The sequence below is a fragment of the Typopeltis vanoorti genome, chromosome 14, assembly GCF_054136105.1.
Source record: "Typopeltis vanoorti isolate ZY-2024b chromosome 14, IOZ_Tvanoo_1.0, whole genome shotgun sequence".
In the NCBI taxonomy this organism is placed as follows: domain Eukaryota; kingdom Metazoa; phylum Arthropoda; class Arachnida; order Uropygi; family Thelyphonidae; genus Typopeltis; species Typopeltis vanoorti.
This window is the reverse complement of record NC_143562.1, coordinates 79,712,507-79,730,080: the sequence shown is the minus strand read 5'-3', so window position 1 is coordinate 79,730,080 and position 17,574 is coordinate 79,712,507. Positions and strand designations below refer to the sequence as shown.

General features: G+C 38.1%; 1 protein-coding gene across 1 annotated transcript in view; it reads right to left on the bottom strand.

Annotated features, from left to right (window-relative positions):
• LOC150099699 (solute carrier family 12 member 2-like) overlaps positions 1-17,574 on the bottom strand; it is a 497,862-nt gene that overhangs the window by 39,065 nt on the left and 441,223 nt on the right. The window contains exon 20 of the mRNA XM_090403480.1: positions 17,028-17,114. Within this exon, the coding sequence (XP_090259606.1) occupies positions 17,028-17,114 (87 nt within the window). The remainder of the gene's footprint in view (positions 1-17,027; positions 17,115-17,574) is intronic.

Here is a 17,574-nt window from a genome sequence, read left to right as displayed (position 1 = left end):
CCCTTCCCAGCTTTGCATCATCCGCAAACAACTGAATATTCCCCTGCAATCCACTGACAATGTCATTGATATAAAGATTAAACAATATAGGTCCCAGTACTGAGCCCTGTGGGACCCCCACTTGTAATCCTCTGCCTTCTTGAAACTGCCCCCATCATACACAACTCTCTGATACCTATCAGACAGCCAATCCTGAATCCAGTTGACCAACCTGACATCCAGACTCATGTACTGCAACTTAAATATCAGCTTATCATGTGGCACCCTATTAAATGCCTTCGCTAAGTTCAAGAAGATTAACTTTATTATAAAAGGCTAGCATATTACTAAAACAAGAGCACCCCTTCATAAATCCATGTTGACTCTCACAGATAACATTACCCTTAAATCTGCCCAATGCTGTATACAGTCCCTCACTAATTTCTCCAAGATCTTAACAACTACTGATGACACAAAAACTGGCCCACAATTTCCAGTCTGCTACTGCCCTTATGCAATGGCACTATTTTACCTTCCTTCCATTCCCTGGGCTCCTTTCCTGTAGCCAGACTTTCATTGAAAAGCCAGGTCAAAGGAGCTGTCAGTTCTCGCACATTCTCTCAAAACTTGTGGTGAAATACCATCCAGTCCCACAGCTTTACTGACATCCAGAGTACTCAGTATTTGGAACACACTCTTCTCCTGCACCTCTAAACCTCGAACCTGCCCTATCTCTCTAGTATTAAAATTTACTCCTCCAGGATGTAAATTGTTCATTGAACAATTCCACTATGTCCTCTGCATCAGTCACTCTATTCCCATTTTTATCCCACAATGTTATTCTTCCACAGTAATTTCTCCTCCTATGGCCACATAGCTAAAAAATTCCCTAGGATTTTCTTTGGCTCTCAATCTCTTCTCATATTCCAGTTTTGCCTTCTTTACCATGCTAGTCACTCTTCTGGCCTGTGTTTTATATTCTTCCTGCATCTTCTCTTCACCTGTCTCCTTATATATCTCTTCCATAGCCTCTTTTTCACATGCAGTTCCTGTTTAATATTGTTTGTCATCCACTTTACTACAAATTGTGTCCTCTTCTCTTGTGGAATACAGCTTACTATTGCTGCTAACAAATATTCCTTCACAATTTTCCAAGCACTAATGATATCCCATCCTTCCAATTCCTCCCTCCATGAAACTTCCCCAAGTTGATGTCTAAGACTATTATAATCACCTGCCTTATAATTCCACACATGTTCACATCTCTTTGATACTCATGCATGCATCGATTACATAAATGATTTGTGGATGTTTAGTGCGGATGGAAGAAGGGTGTGTGCGAAATGTGACCTGAACGAGGAATTGATGAATGCGAATATGAAGTTGAGGACAGAAAGTGCTAGTACCGATTGTGTCGTGAGTGCACGTTTGAAAGAGAATGGCGAGAAAGACAGGCGAAAAAATGTTAAAAAATCAGGAAAAAAGAAAAAGAGCGATTTGACAACCGTAACGGATGTTAAAAGGGACGAAAGTGAGGCGGAAAGAAACGAAATTGAGAGAACGAATGAAAGTAGAAATGGCGTGGTGCAGAAACCGCAAGTAAAAAAAATCGAAAGAATGAATGATAGCGAAAAAAGAATGACTGATGGCGAAAGTTGGACGCATGTTGGAACGAAAGTACTAAACCAAAGAAAGATGAATGACAGTAAAAGTGAAAAGAATGATAGCGAAAGTTGGACGCATGTTAGTCCGAAAGTACGGAAACAAAGAAAGATATGTGCGAGTGAAATTGAGAAGAATGACAGTGAAAGTTGGACGTATGTTGGACCGAAAGTACGGAAACAAAGAAGGATGAATGAGAGGGAAAGTGAGAAGAGAGGGTCGAGAGTTAGAAAGTTAGAAAGATTTAATGATAGAGTGAATGTGTCGCGAGGTTCAGAAGGTGAATTGGATTGGATGAAGGAAGAAATGAAATGGATGCGGAATGAAATTAAGAGAATGCAGGTCAAAACTATTAAAATAAATCATGATGGCATGAAAGAGTTAACAAAAGATGAGCGAGTGGCGTTGTATGGCGACTCCATTATTAAAGGTGTGCTAGAGGATAAAATGCACAAGGTATGTTTTCCAGGCGGTAAAATGAGTAGAGTGATTGAGGCATTGAACATGAGGCGGGAACGAGCAAAAGAGTTAATTGTATTAATTGGAACAAATGATTTGAGAGAGAACAAAGAGCATGTCAAAATGAATGTCAGGAGACTGCTTGGAAAGATAAAGGAGAATAGTGTGACAGGAAGGGTGGTCAGTGTGTTGCCTAGGTATGATTGTGGTGAAATGAGGCGGAGAGCAAGGATTATGAATGATATTCTGGCTGAAATGTGTGAGGAGATGGGAGTACAGTTTGTTAATGTGTGGAATGAGTTTGAGGGACGAAGTGAGCTGTATGGGAGCGATGGACTGCATTTGAGTGGTTATGGTGTGAGTCGCTTGGAGAGACTGCTGCTGGAAGGTAGAGAAGTGAATAGAGAGAATGAATCAGATCAAGAGGGGAGTGATGTGGAAGAGCAGGAGAGTAAGACAGGAGAGATTGAAGGAGTGGAAATGAATGTGGAAGTGAGTGGTATGAGTATAGATAATGAGAGAATGGGTGTGCAAGAGGAGCAGGGAAACGGGGAGGCTCAGGGTGGACAGGGATACACAGCGTGAGAAAGGTGGATGCTCCAAGAGGAGGTGAGAGAATGTGTAGGCAGGAAAGTAATGGGATGATCAGGGATCAAAAGGAAACAGATGGAATTGCAAAGGGTTCTAAAATGAAGAAGCAGAAAGGGAAATGGCCCCAGTCCAGCATGGAGAGATCACATCGAGTGAGTGGTATCAGTGGAACTAGCTGTAGATCCAGAAATGAGTTGTTGTGTTTGTATACCAATGCTAGAAGTATAAGAAACAAGGCGGATGAAATGGTTGCACTAATTGCGTCTGTGCACCCAGAGATTGTCGGAATAAGTGAGACATGGTTAGATGAGGATGACATCCTGACAGGAATAGAGATGGAAAGGTATGATGTGTTTCGTGAGGATAGAAGGGGTAAAAAGGGAGGGGGAGTGCTATTGATGATAGAGAAAGAGTTATGTCCATACAAGGTAGAGATGCAAGGGGGAAATGGGGCCAGTGGTTTTGAGGCAGTATGGTGTGAGATAGAGGTGAATAGAATCAAATACTTGGTGGGATGTTGTTATAGACCTGGTAATGTGGATGGTGGTGATAGTGAAATGTATAGTCAAATAAGCCAAGCAAATAAGAAAAGGGTGATCATTATGGGTGATTTTAATTATGGCAATATAGACTGGAATGAAGAGATAGCAACTGGAAGTAAAGAAAATGAGTTTCTTGAGTTTTTGAGGGATAACTACCTCAGACAGTATGTAACAGAGGGCACAAGAGGATTAAGGGTCTTGGATTTGGTCATCTCATCGGAGGATGTAATTATCAATGAGGTATCAAATCATCCACCAATTGGTGAAAGTGACCATGAGGTGATTACTTGGGTGGTTGCCAGCAGTGCAAGGACCCCTGTGAAAAAAGGGTATATGTGGAACTACAAGGGGGGTGATTATGAAGAGCTCAGGAGACAGCTTGCAGGTGTAGCATGGAATGAGGAGTTAGCTGGAAAAGAGATCAATGCAGCTTGGGGGATTTTCAAAAAATATTTAGTGGATGCAATGTCTAAATGTATACCACGGGTGAGAAGGTTAAATAAGTTAGGTGTGAGATGGATGAATAAAGAGATTAAGCATGCAATACAGAGAAAAAGGGCATTGTGGAGGCAGCATAAGAGAAGTGGAAGTAACCAATTTCATGAGTTCTACAAAGACCAGGCAAGGAGAGTGACTTGGTTGGTGAGAGTAGCTAAAGAGAGGTATGAACAGCAGTTAGCTAATGAAGTTAAAAAGAATCCTAGGGAGTTCTTTCGATATGTAGCCAGCAAAAGAAAGAATGATTATGGAAGGATGACATTGATTGGAGGAAATGGTATAAAGACAGCTGTTGCAGAATGTGTGGTGGAGATACTTAATGAGCAGTTCATAAAGATCTTTCAATCTTGTGAATGTGACTTCATGGAGAGATTAAGAGCAGTTGATGATGGGGAGGAGAGACTGACTGTAAGTGAGCAAGAGGTGTTTGGGGAGTTGAGTAAACTAGATGTAAATAAGGCTGTGGGACTTGATAATATATCACCGCGTATTTTGAAGGAATGTGCCAGAGAGTTGACACCTGCCTTGACATATTTTTTTAATACGAGTCTTGCACTTGGTCAAGTCCCTAAAGAGTGGAAGGAGGGCAAGATTGTGCCACTTCATAAAGGAGGTGATCGAACTCAAGCATCAAACTATAGGCCTATCTGTGTGTCGGGTGTTGTGGTTAAGTTGTTGGAGAAGCTTGTGAGAGCTAGAATCCAGAGTTGGGTTGACAACAATGGTATAATCTTTGATGGACAGCATGGATTTGCTAAAGGGAGGTCGTGTTTTAGTAATCTACTTACTTATTACAATAAAGTGACTGCTTCCTTGGACAGAGGAGAAGGATACACAGTAATATACTTGGATTTCGCAAAAGCTTTTGATAGAGTGCCTCATGATAAGTTGACAGTCAAACTAGAGCAGATGGGGTTGGATATTAGATTAGTGCACTGGATTGGAGACTGGCTATCTGATAGGTATCAACAAGTTGTGTATGGGGGTGCAATATCCAGGAAAAGGAAAGTCACTAGTGGAGTGCCTCAGGGATCTGTTTTAGGGCCATTACTATTTAACTTGTATATTAATGATATTGGCGAAGATTTGGATGGAGATATTCAGTTGTTTGCAGATGATGCAAAGTTGGGAAGAACCATAAAGAGTAGTGAAGATGTTGTGGCCTTGCAAGAAGACTTGAATAAATTGAGTGATTGGGCAAGCAAATGGGGGTGTGAGTTCAATGTTGCAAAATGTAAGGTTTTAAAATTTGGAAAACAAAGATGGGATGCAGAATTTATGCTTGGTAAGAATATATTGTTGGAAGTAGAGGAAATAAGAGATCTGGGAGTGATAGTGGATAAGGATCTAAAATTTAGGGGTCACATCGCCAAAATTGTGAAGACAACACAAAGACTTCTGGGAATGATGAGGAGGACACTGACGTGTAGAAGTAGGGAGATTCTTGTTCCATTGTATAAGGCTTTGATTAGGCCACACATGGACTATTGTGCCCAGATTTGGTCACCTGGTTTTCAGAAGGATGAGGAGATGTTGGAAAGGGTCCAAAGGCGACTGACTAAGGTAGTTTCTGACCTCTGGAATGTCGAGTATGAGGAAAGATTGAAAAGATGTAATTTGCAGAGACTAGTGGAGAGAAGGAAGAGGGGAGATATGATAGAGACCTACAAGTTGGTAAGGGGTTGCTATAGGATCAATGGTGGAGAAGTTCTACAGCGAATAGTGGGAGATCAGGGGAGAACCAGAGGTCATCCCTGGAAACTGTATAAAGAGGGTGTGAGTAGGGGAGTGAGAGGCAGGTTTTTTTCGTGCAGAGTTGTGAATGATTGGAATGCCTTGCCTGAGAGTGTGGTGTCTGCAAGGAGTTTGAATGTGTTTAAGACCCGGTATGATGAGATGTGTGTGAGATAAAAGGACCTCCTAGATGAGTCTTTGACTCCATGAGGTCTTGTTTAATAATAATAATAATAATAATAATAATAATAATAATAATAATAATAATGTCTTTTCTGTGTTCTTCTAGATATATTGGCAGTTCATCCTGTTTGTCTGAAGTATTTAAGCTTACAGGAACAAGGGATACCGTAGATTCCAGGTGGTCTAGATGGTACAGAGGATGGATATGTGTAGGTGAGTGGATAAGGTAGCTAGTTCTTGATAAAACCTGAAGAATGTGTATATATTATATTTTTTTAAGAATGTGTGTTTTGTCTGAGGTGCCTCAGATGTATGGGATGGCAATGGATTTTTTGTGCTCTGGATTTTGGAAGGGAGGGGACAGAGTGTTGATTTTGTTAAGGCAGAAGCCATTGGCTAAAAAAGTATCCCAAAATATGACTGATTTCAGTAGCGAGGCTAATGTGTCAGTTAAAGCCATGTTTGCTAAAGTTTTGATAATAGCATTCTGCTGGGATGGGTGGTGGTGGTGGCAATGGTGTGATAGGTGGATGTATCTTCCAATGCGGTGGAATTTCTCTCAACTAAAAAGGATAATGATCAGTTTGGTAGCTGGGTAACTAGCGTCAAGGAAGGATAGAAAGTTATTGTTTTCCTTTTCAGTGGTAAAATGGATCATCAGGTATTGGCTGTTGAGGTGTGCTAGAAACATTTCTAATATACTCTTGTGGTAAAATGGCAAACACATCTTCAAGTAACATTAGCCATATTGTAGATTTAAGAGGGGGGGGGTAGTGTTTAGGGCCATGTTTTTTGAACTGTTCCATGTAATGATTAGCAAGAGATGAGAGCGGGAGGAGGAAAGCCCATGCCTTCAATTTGCTTGTGTTTTTCTTTGCCAGGCCAAATAGTCAAAGTGTATGATGAAAGTGAATAAGGCTGATATGTCTGGGAGATAGCTGAATGCATTTTGAGGTTTCTTTTAGAAGTATATTAGTGAACAGGGAGGCTATATCAAAACTGACTATTAAGTTTGTGTCTCTGAGGATCATATCTGACAACAAAGATTTGAAGTGCACAGAATTTTTTTTTACATGGAAGAAGTGCCAGTAATGTGAGAGAGTTCTTTGGCAAAATGTTTAGCCTTGGTGACAAATATGCAAAAGATTGGCTTAGTAATCTAATTAGCTAACTAAATTTATTTAGATAATTATTAGCTTTTGATATCTGTTTTTTTTCCCCCACTAAAGAACAACATGAGTGATAATCATCATCCAAGTATCTATACCAGATTAGTGATCCTACATGGAAGTGATATATAGCAGGCAAAGTATTTTCAGTAAGTTAAAACTCGGATTATTAAGTTAGTTAATTATTGCTTTAAATGTCTGTTTTTTCCACTAACAACAAGAAGAGTGATCGATAATCACCAACCAAGAACCAATCCAAGACTAAACCAAAAAGAGTGACACTTAGCTGACAGAGAAAATATTGTTACAGTGTATTCAGAGAGGAGAAACAAGATTGGAAGGGCAGGAAAGTATTTCTAATGATTGCAAAAGAGTTAAATCTATCCATAGCAGGGTGTAGCATTTTTCGACAGGATAGGAAGGGCAGACATGGTGGTGTGTATTGCTTATGTAAGTAGTGAGTTATGTTCTCTTGGAGTGACTTCTTATCACTGAAATTTGATTTCCTGCAATCCAACTACCCTAGCTGCAAAATCATCTTCTCGGTGACTTTGTTATCTAGAATTCTAACTGGCACCCTTTTTCAAATTCCATTAGTCAAACTGAAGAGAACAACATATATTTGCTTAAAGGAGGTTATAGTCAACCATGCTACAAGGTAGAAGCAAAAAAAGATAAAAGAGAAGTTATCATTTATTAGAATTTTTATTTTAAATTATAGGGAATATAAGGTAGATAGGATGTATATAGTCTTGTGCATAGTTTGCAGTTGGGGAATTTGTACTTAAACATAATATTTCAGAAGAGTTTGTAGTATTCTTTGTGTAACATTTACGTAATGGTGGCAACTGCAACTTAGTTTGCCAATGACTTAGCACCAAGTCTGCCCCCATTTGAGGACTACATTTTGCTCAGCATACTAAGGGATTTTGTGGTATGAATAGGAGTGAGAGAGTTATGGGAATGATAGAAGGGGAGAGAATAGGATAACCAGTGAAAGAGAGGGAATGAGAGAAAGTCAAGACAGTGCAGGAACCAGGAATAGAGAAATGACAGAATGACAGGCAAGTGGGGGAACAAAGAAAGAAAGTTGTAGAGGAGAGAGAGAGAGAGAGGGATGCAGGTGAGAAAGGAAGAAACAGAGTGGTAAGAGGTGTGCTATCTGGAGACTCGATGATTCATGGTGTACAAGATAGAATGATGCCAGAGGAGTGTTTGCTTGGAGGAATGACAGATAGTATGACTATGGCAATTAAGCAAGGTGACAGGGTGGATGAGATTATTGTGATGGTGGGATGCAACCTGATTCATACTGCCATCACATATGACTTGAGAGGCAGTATGAATTGGGTTGCAAGAGATCTGAGTTTCATGCTTGAGATTGTACAGAAGAAGAATGAGAGAGATAAGATATTAAGTGCGTTGCCTAAGTATGATAATTCAGAGCTGCAGGAGAAGACCATCAGTAATTAATAGTATAATAGCAGGAAAGTGTCAAAAGAGAAGCTTAGATTACATCGACGCTTGGAGGGCATTTGAGGAAACAATGGAATTGTATGTGAGAGATGGCTTGCATTTTTATGAGGAAGAATGTTGGCATCTGAAGAGAATATTGTTCTCTAAAAAAGTCAGTGTGTCAGTGCAAGAAAACTAAAATTATCAGGGTGGATAGTAGCAGAAGTGGCCTCTTGTGGGAATAGTCACTTGGGAGAGGAGAGAATACATTGTGTAATGCTGAATCCAGTGGAATCTGGAAGGGAATAACGATAGGTATAGAAACAGTCAAAATGCCTTGATTCTTTATACTAATTCCAATAGCATCTGGAATAAAGATGAATTGATGGCAATGATAGCATCAGCCCTGTCCAAAGATTAGTCGGATCTCTGAGACATAGTCTATGGAAGATGTTATACTAACAGTAAAAGACATAGCAGGGTATAGCATATTTCGACAGGATAGGAAGGGCAGACATGATGGTGGTGGTGGTGCATTGCTTATGTAAGTAGTGAGTTATGTTCTCTCGGAGTGGAGGATTTGAAGGGCAATGACACTAATGGTTTTGAGAGCATATGGTGTGGGTTGAGCAGGGGAGGATATTTAGTGGGCTGTTGCTAAAAGCAGATGTTTAGTTAGTTGAGCTTGGCAACTATGAAAATAATGATTGTTATGGGTGTTTAACTACAGCTTACAGCAGTATATTTCTGAAATTCTTGAGGGACAAATGTCTCAGGCAACGTGTAGTGGAAAAAACACAAGGTGCAACATCTGACTGTAACTGAGATGGCATCTCTTCCCTTGGTTGGAGAGAATGACCATGTGGTTTTGACTTGGAAGAGGAGGAATAGATATGCAGAAGTATCAAAGAAAAAGGAATGTATGCATGTATGTGGAATTATAAGACAGGTGATTATAATAATCTTAGAAATCATTTTGGGGAAGTTCCATGGATGGAGGAATTTAAAGGGTGAAATATCATCAGTACTTAGGAACAGACAAAGAAATATTTACTAGCAGCAATTGCAAGGTATACACTGCAAGTGAAAAAGAGAATATAATTTGGTGTAAAGTGGATGGAATGGAAGATGAAAAAAAGTTATGGAACAGATAGAAGGAGAGGAGGGGGTTAAGAGCAGATGCATAAAGAATATTACTCATGCCAGGAGAGTGACTAGTATGGTAAGGAAGGCAAAACTCAGATACGAGTAGAGATTGGCCCTGAGATCCAAAGAAAATCCTAAGGAATTTTTTCTCTTATGTGACCAGTAAGATGAGGAATAATAGTGGAAGAATGACATTGTTGGAAAAAATGGGAATAGGGTGACTGATGCAAAGGACATAGTGGAGTTGTTCAATGAACACTTTATTGGGGTATTTCATCCTGAAGAAGTAGATTTTAATACTAGAGGGATAGGGCAGGTTCAAGGTTTAGAAGTGCAAAAAGAGAGTGTGTTTCAAATACTGAGTACTCTGGATGTCAATAAAGCAATGGAAATGGATGGGATTTTGCCATGGGTTTTGAGAAAATGTGCTAAAGAACAGACAATTCTGTTGACCTGGATTTTCAACAAAAGTCTGGCCGCTGGAAAGGCACCCAAGAAGTGGAAGGAGGGAAAGATAATGCCATTGCATAAGGGTGTGTAGCAGACTGGAAATGTCAAACTATAGACTAGTTTGCATTTCATCAGTAGTTGTTAAGATTTGGGAGGAAGTAGTGATGGATCATTTACAGCATTGGAAAGATGAGGGTAATGTTATCTGTGAGAGTCAGCATGGATTTGTTAAGGGGCACTCTTGTTTTAGTAATATGATTGCCTTTTATAATAAAGTGACAAGAGCGATTGATGAGGGAAAAGCATATTCTGCCATTTTTGGGGATTTTACCAAGGTATTTGACAGGGTTCCACATGATAAGCTGATATTTAATATTTGTAACACATGGGTTTAGATGTCAGGTTAGTGAACTGGATTCGAGATTGGCTATCTGTTGTGTATGAGGGAGTGGTATCAAGGAAACAGAAGATTACAGGTGAGGTCTCACAAGGCTCAGTTCTGGGACCTGTATTAACCTCTTTATCATTGAAATTGTAATGGACTGCAGGAGGAATATTCAGTTGTTTTCAGATGATGTGAAGCATGGAAGGGTTTTTAGTAATAATGCAGATGTGGTAGATCTTCAAGAGGATTTGAATAAGCTGGACAGATTAATGCAGCTAAATGTAAAGCTTAAATGTTAGATTAATCAAATTAATCTAACAAGTGTGTTAGAACAACTTGAAAAACCCATCAATAATTTGTATGTCTCAATCATATCACCCCTTTTTTGACTATCAGCCATTTTCTGCAACTCACAGATCGTCAACCTGTTCTCATAAGGTTCATTCCATAGACCTGCTACTCTTGGTCACTCACCTCTGTATCCTCTCCACCTCCTCCTCATCAGCAAGAAATCCTGGAGCCCAGATCAGCATGCAGTAGCCAAAATGAGGTGTTATCAAAGCTCAATAAAGAAGAACAATAACCTGCTTGTTCTCTGCTTGTCAAATCATTCTTCAGTGACCAAGTGATCTGATGAGCTGCTTTAGCCACTTTTGCTATGTGTCCCCCTAAACTTTAACTCCTTATCGACTAACATGCCCAAGTCTCTGGCTTTGTCAATTTACTGGAGTACAGTTCCACCAGTGTGGTATACAGATGGTAATCTAATCTTTTCACCCTAAAATGCATAACCTTACACTTTGCCACATTACGTGGGTGGTCTGAAAAGTTCTCAGCCTAACAATGAAAAAAAAACGAATCTATAATTTCAAAATTAATTTTATTTTTCAACATAATCTCCCTTAAGACTAATACATTTATTCCAGCGATGCTCCAGCACCATTATCCCGTCCCTGTAGTGGTTCTCAGTAAGATCTGCAAAATACCCCTCCACAGTTGCAGTCACCTCTTAATTCGAAGAAAAACGCTGACCAGCGAGGAAGAGTTTTAGTTTTGGGAAGAGATAGAAGTCAGAGGGAGCCAAATATGGGGAATAGGATGGATGTTCCAACAATTCATAGTGCAGATCCCTTAATATTCCCATTGCCAAAACACCTTTGTGGGCAGGTGCATTGTCCTGATGAAAGATGATTTTTTTTCTTCTGCAAACCGCATCTTTTCTAACGAATTTTCCGTCTAGTCTGGTTAAAAGATCGGAGTAATATTCCCCAGTTATTGTTTTACCCTTTTCAAGATAATTAATAAACAAAATGTCTTTAGCATCCCAAAACACCGATGGCATGACCTTTCCTGCTGATGGAACCGACTTTGTCTTCTTTGGCGACTGAACAACTGGCTTCTGTCCACTGTTTTGACTGCTGTTTGGATTCTGATGTATACTGGTGAATCCAAGTCTCATCCATAGTAATAAATGGATGCACAAAATCAGTTTTATTTTTGTTAAAACACTCCAAGAATTGTTCAGAGATTTTCATGCGAGTGCATTTTTGATCTGCACTGCACCCATCTTGTGCAAAGCTTTTTCATTTGCAATTCTTCATGTGAAATGTATCCTACAAATTCTTTTGAAATGCATATGGTCTCAGCAATTTCATGCAATTTGACTCGCCGGTCATCCTATATCATATAGTGCACTGATCAATGATTTCTGGTGTTGTTACACTTTTTGTGGACGTCCTTCACGTTGATCATCTTCAAGGCTGGTACAGCCACGTTTAAACTCAGCATCCCATTTCTTAACTGTTGAAAATGAAGGAGAAAAGTGCCCATAAATTTTTATGGACTTCGAATGAATTTCTTTTGGCGTTAAACTTTCTTTTACAAAGAATTTTATAACCACAGGATACTCAATTTCATCTATTTCAAAGGATAAAAACAAAGGATACAAACAACACTTTGGCTTCCGACAGCTATATAAAAGAAACTACTTAATAGAATGACTTGCAATTTCACATCGATGCCTATGACAGATGTACTAACTTAGGAAAAAAAAAAAAAAAAATTGCTGATAGTGTTGCCATATATGGTTGAGGCCAAGAACTTTTCAGACCGCCCATGTCAACTGACATCCATTCTCCTTTCTAATCTGCCAATCTATCCAAATTTCCTTGCAAAATTTTGACATCATCTGCATTAACTATTGCTCTACCAACTTTGCATCATCAGCAATAACTGAACAGTTCCTCTCAGATTCTTTCCTATATCGTTAATGAACAAATTAACAGTAGTGGTCCAATGTTGAAAGTTTATATCTGCAAGGAGATGTGTTTTGCATTATGGGAGATACTGAGATAGGAGTGATGTTAGCTTGCTCCACCTTTGCAACGAGTTGCCCGGTGTTGTACTACCTTACCCTAGTCCTGAAGATTCAGGCGCAAACTTTGTTTGCTCACACTTGGATAAAGAATTAAACTAAATTTATTATAGTAGTGGTCCAAGAACGGAACCCCTGCAGCACACCACTAATCACATGCCTTCTTTCGGACTCTACTCCTGAATAAACTACCCCTCTGATATCTCTCCATTAACAACCCTCCTCATCTCACCAAGTCTATATCCAACCCTATGTGCTGCAGTTTACTGATTAAAATTCCATGTGGTATCCTGTCAAAGGCATTTGAAATGTCCAGCAGTATCACTGTAAACCCATTACCTTTATCCAACTCAGCTGTCACTGTATAATAAAATGTAAGTTACTAAGGCATGACCAAAACCATGCTGCCCCTATACGGTATCCCATTTCCATTTATTCATTCCTGTATTTTGCTCTTGGCCAACTTCTCCAATAATTTGATATGTTGATTGGTCAGTAATTTGCTACATCAGTTTTAGAGCCTCCTTTATGCAATGGAACAATTTTCTCCTCTTTCCACCTGCTTGGGACTAACCCAGAGCTGAGACTCAGATTAAACAATATGGTCAAGGGTACTGACAATTCCCTCACCACTTCACATAAAACTCGAGCTGATATACCATCCAATCCCATAACTGTATTCACATTGACGTTCTTTAATATGCTATGCCCCCTCCATTTCATTTACCTCAATTCCCGTAAAAGCCTTTGGCTCTCTCATTCCTTCAGTATCACCACTTGGATGATGTACTCTTGCAAAGTGTTCACTAAGTAATTCTATTATTTTGACTGATTTAGTTACCTCCCTACCATTGGCATTCCTTAAAATCATTCTACCATATACATTCTTTCTTTTATTTGCAGCATGTCGTAACAACTGTTTGGGATTATCTTTGGCCTGCACTGCTAATTCTCTTTCTTACTCTGCTTTTGCCTTTCTTATCACACTGGTTACCCTTCTGCCTGTGCTTTGTACTGTTTATGTGCCTGCAGGTCACCTTTCCCCTTAACTTCAACAATTGTTGCTTTTTTTGCAGCTCCAGCTTGATGATGATATCCATCCATTTAACCCCTACTTGATTTATTCTCCTGACTCTGCCATTCAGTCTGCCATTATCTCCCTCAAACACTCCTTCAATACATTGATGGAAGGCTGCATCTGTTGGAAGAACTGTACTGATGAAACTAGTCCTTAAATAAATTATATTTAATTTTATAATCAATTTTTCACATATCGTTTTCCCACAAAGGGATCTGAGGGGGGTGATGATTGATAGAAACCTGAAATTCTGGGAACATATTGCAATGGTGGGGAATGTAACCCAGAGGATTGCTGCAATACTGAGAAGGATATTGACCTGCAGAGATAAAAGAGTTGTTATTCCACTGTATAAAGCCCTGATCAAACCACACCTGGACTACTGTGCAAAAATTTGGTTCCCAGGATTTGAAGGGAATAAATTAACTGTGGAAAGAGTGCAGAGGCAGATAACAAAGATGATATCACAACTGTACAATCTAGTTATGAGGATAGGCTGAGCGAATGTGGACTGCACAGTTTGGTAGATAGAAGTAGGAGAGGTGATGTGGTTGAAACTTTTAAACTGTTGATAGGTAGTTACAGGATTCACATTGGAGAGTTCTTTCATTTAGTGGAACAGGGGAAAGGAGTGAGGACAAGGGGCCATCCCTGGCAGTTACGAAAGGAAGTTGTGAGCAAGAGGGTAAGGAGCGGTTTCTTTGCATGGAGGGTGGTTGAACAGTGGAATGCATTGCTTGATAGACTGGTTAGAGCACAAACGATCAATGAGTTCAAGGAGTAGTATGATAGACTTGGTGTTTTCTAGGGTGGGCCCTCCAATTATGAGTCTTTGGACTCCATAGAGACCTGAATTCTAATAATAATAATAATCTTAGGATGTGATTAAAGTTCTGATGAAACTAGTCCTTAAATAAATTATATTTAATTTTATAATCAATTTTTCACATATCGTTTTTCCCACAAATCAATGTTTCACATATTGTTTTCCCAGTAAACATACCAATGTCTAATGTCCAATGTGCAAAGTTTAAATTAATGCACAGAACTTTAGGATTTTTTGGTAAAAAGAAATGCACAATATTTCCTTTCAGTTCTTAATTAGCTTTAAGACCATCTTATCATCTCTTTAATGTTTCATGTGCAGTGATCTGCCATGACCAAATAACAAGGTCTCGTATTAATCTAATTAATGCTGTGATAGATTGGTTAATCCCATTTGCATTGTTTACTGCAAGATAAACAAAATAAACAATGGGTTTTGCTTGTTTGTGTTCTCTTGGTGGTGTATACATTTTATGGGAGGAAAAAAAAATCAAAATTTCCAGAAACAAAACTATGCAGTTTCCATTAATACATCTTCAGTTGGTCTTTTATAATTCCTTATGACATCACAGAATTCAAACCTACTCTTTCCAACCAAAAGGCATGAGTCTTACACTGTATCATATACAGGTAACCCTCGTATAACACGGTACTTATACAACGCGGTTTCGATATAACGTGGTCTACACATTATAGTAACCCTTGTTCAACGGTGTACTTATACAACGCGGTTTCGATAAAAACTCGGTCTACAAATTATAGTAACCCTTTATCTTTTCATATATTTTTCACTGCGCGAATTAAAAATCAAATTTTATATTTGTTAAATTTGCATCTGCCCGTATTGTGCATGTAGTTAAAAGTAGCGATTAGGGGAAATACCCTTTAGCACGTATGTATGTATGTCAGTTGTTTACCATATAAAGTGTTTATTGTTGAAAGTTGTCTTCGTTTTCTGCCAGGAAAGCACATTAAAAATCATAAGTGTGTTAATCTCAAGCTGAGCACTTTATTTTCTGGTGAGTTGCATACAATATGTAATGCTTTTTTTATGTAAAAAAATTATTTTTATAGTAATAGCCACATTTTTGCGATATGGTTGAAAATGAAATTAGTGAATTAATTTCATTTTCAACGAAATTAATTTCAACCGAAGATTCTGATTGTGATGAATCCATTAAAGAATTCAGTTTAAAGAAATTAGCAGACAGATTGGACTTGGCTAGAAAGTTAGGACATTATTCTACGGATAATGATCCCTCAATGGAGCGCTCCGGAAAATTCAGGAGACAACTGGATATTTGTTTAGCTCCATATTATGAACTTAATAAAAAATTGTAGCATAGTGGTAAGGAAGGTCTTATTACTAACTTCTTTATAATAAACCAGCCGAAGTATGCAGTGAGAATTATACAAATGATGTCCAAGAGATTTCAAGTGATGATGACGTCCAGCCACTCGTAAATAAAGAACATCTACGAAATGTTCATTTTGAAGACCTGATGACGATTAAAATATGCACTTTATTTTGCCTAAAACATTCATGCATTATGAGCAATGAAGTTTATGTACAATTTGTATTTTTATAAGTTTATATTATGTATTTTGTTTCATAGTTTATTTGTTTTCTTAACTTACATGAATTACCTGCATTAAATAAAAATATTTTTGTTGGATATGTTGTTGTTGTTTAATTAATTAAAAAAAAAACGATTTCGGAACATAACCCTACTTTTTCTATGTGATCTGAGTCTCGCATAACACGATTTATATAACGCGGTATTTCTGTGGAACCTAACATTCGCGTTATATGAGGGTTACCTGTATATGTGTGTTCTTTTACTTAATTATGTATTAATTATCTCCCTTTCTCTCACACAGAAGCCATATCTTTAAATTAAATGATATAATAAATTTATGTATCAATATGCCTGTGTGTTTTGCAATGCCTGGTGTATATTTCTTATTCTTACACGATATCATTATAGGATTTTAATGCATAAGAATAGAATAATATAAAGATTATCTGCAAATACCACATGAAATATACTGAATAATACTGATAACCAAAGCTAATTAACATAATATATTAGTTTTGTGTAGCTAACAAGTCATAGTAAACTGTATGATTCACTACTAATTGTCCAAAAATGTGTTAATATTTAACTACAAGGATGTCACAAGTGAATCACTGTATCAGATTATTTCATCACCTGGTGTGAGATCCCTGCCCCACTTAATGGAGTCCTGAAGTATATTGGTCTCTAGCGCAATGGTTTTGAATTATACTAAAAAAATTAATAAATAGAAAAAAATATATAAAATTAATAAAAACAGACAAAAGAAATCCTTTCTTCACCCATGGTACTAATGCACTATAGGTTTATAACATTTCATGGTGAGAGTTACATTACCCCCCCCCCCCCACACACACACATATGACTCATCTAAGTTTTAATGTTACTAAGTGAAACTGTTTGGAATGAAGTTTACTTACCATTCTTCATTTGGTGGAGTAAAAAGAGCAGACAGTACTGTTACATTTGCATATTCAATGCGAAACTTATTCAATAAAGCAGCCATACTGAAAAAAAAAAAATTCCTTTTTTACATTCCAAATTATATACTAAGAATAATTTGCAATAAGAGATATTCAGACATGCATACTTATCTGTATATGTGTAAAACAATTCATTCAATATAGCTTGTTAATAATAGAAAATCACTGAATTTTTTTTAATATTGTGATATATCAGCTACACCTTGCAATCAATTTATAACACCCCCCCCTTTCAAAGTTATCAATGAATGTAAAATGCACTTTTATTTTACAAAAGAATCAAATGGAATGACCTTGTGACTTTTACTCCATGGTGGGATTGCTGTTTCTGTTCACCCCAGTTCAAACAACAACTCAGATCAAATAGCAGAGATAATAATTCTTATAGGAATGAAGGGCCTTCATCCCCAGTTACACTATAAGTTCAAACTGGTATTCAAGTCTTCATTCTCCAACAAGTATACCAAAGAAGTCCAAGAAAAAA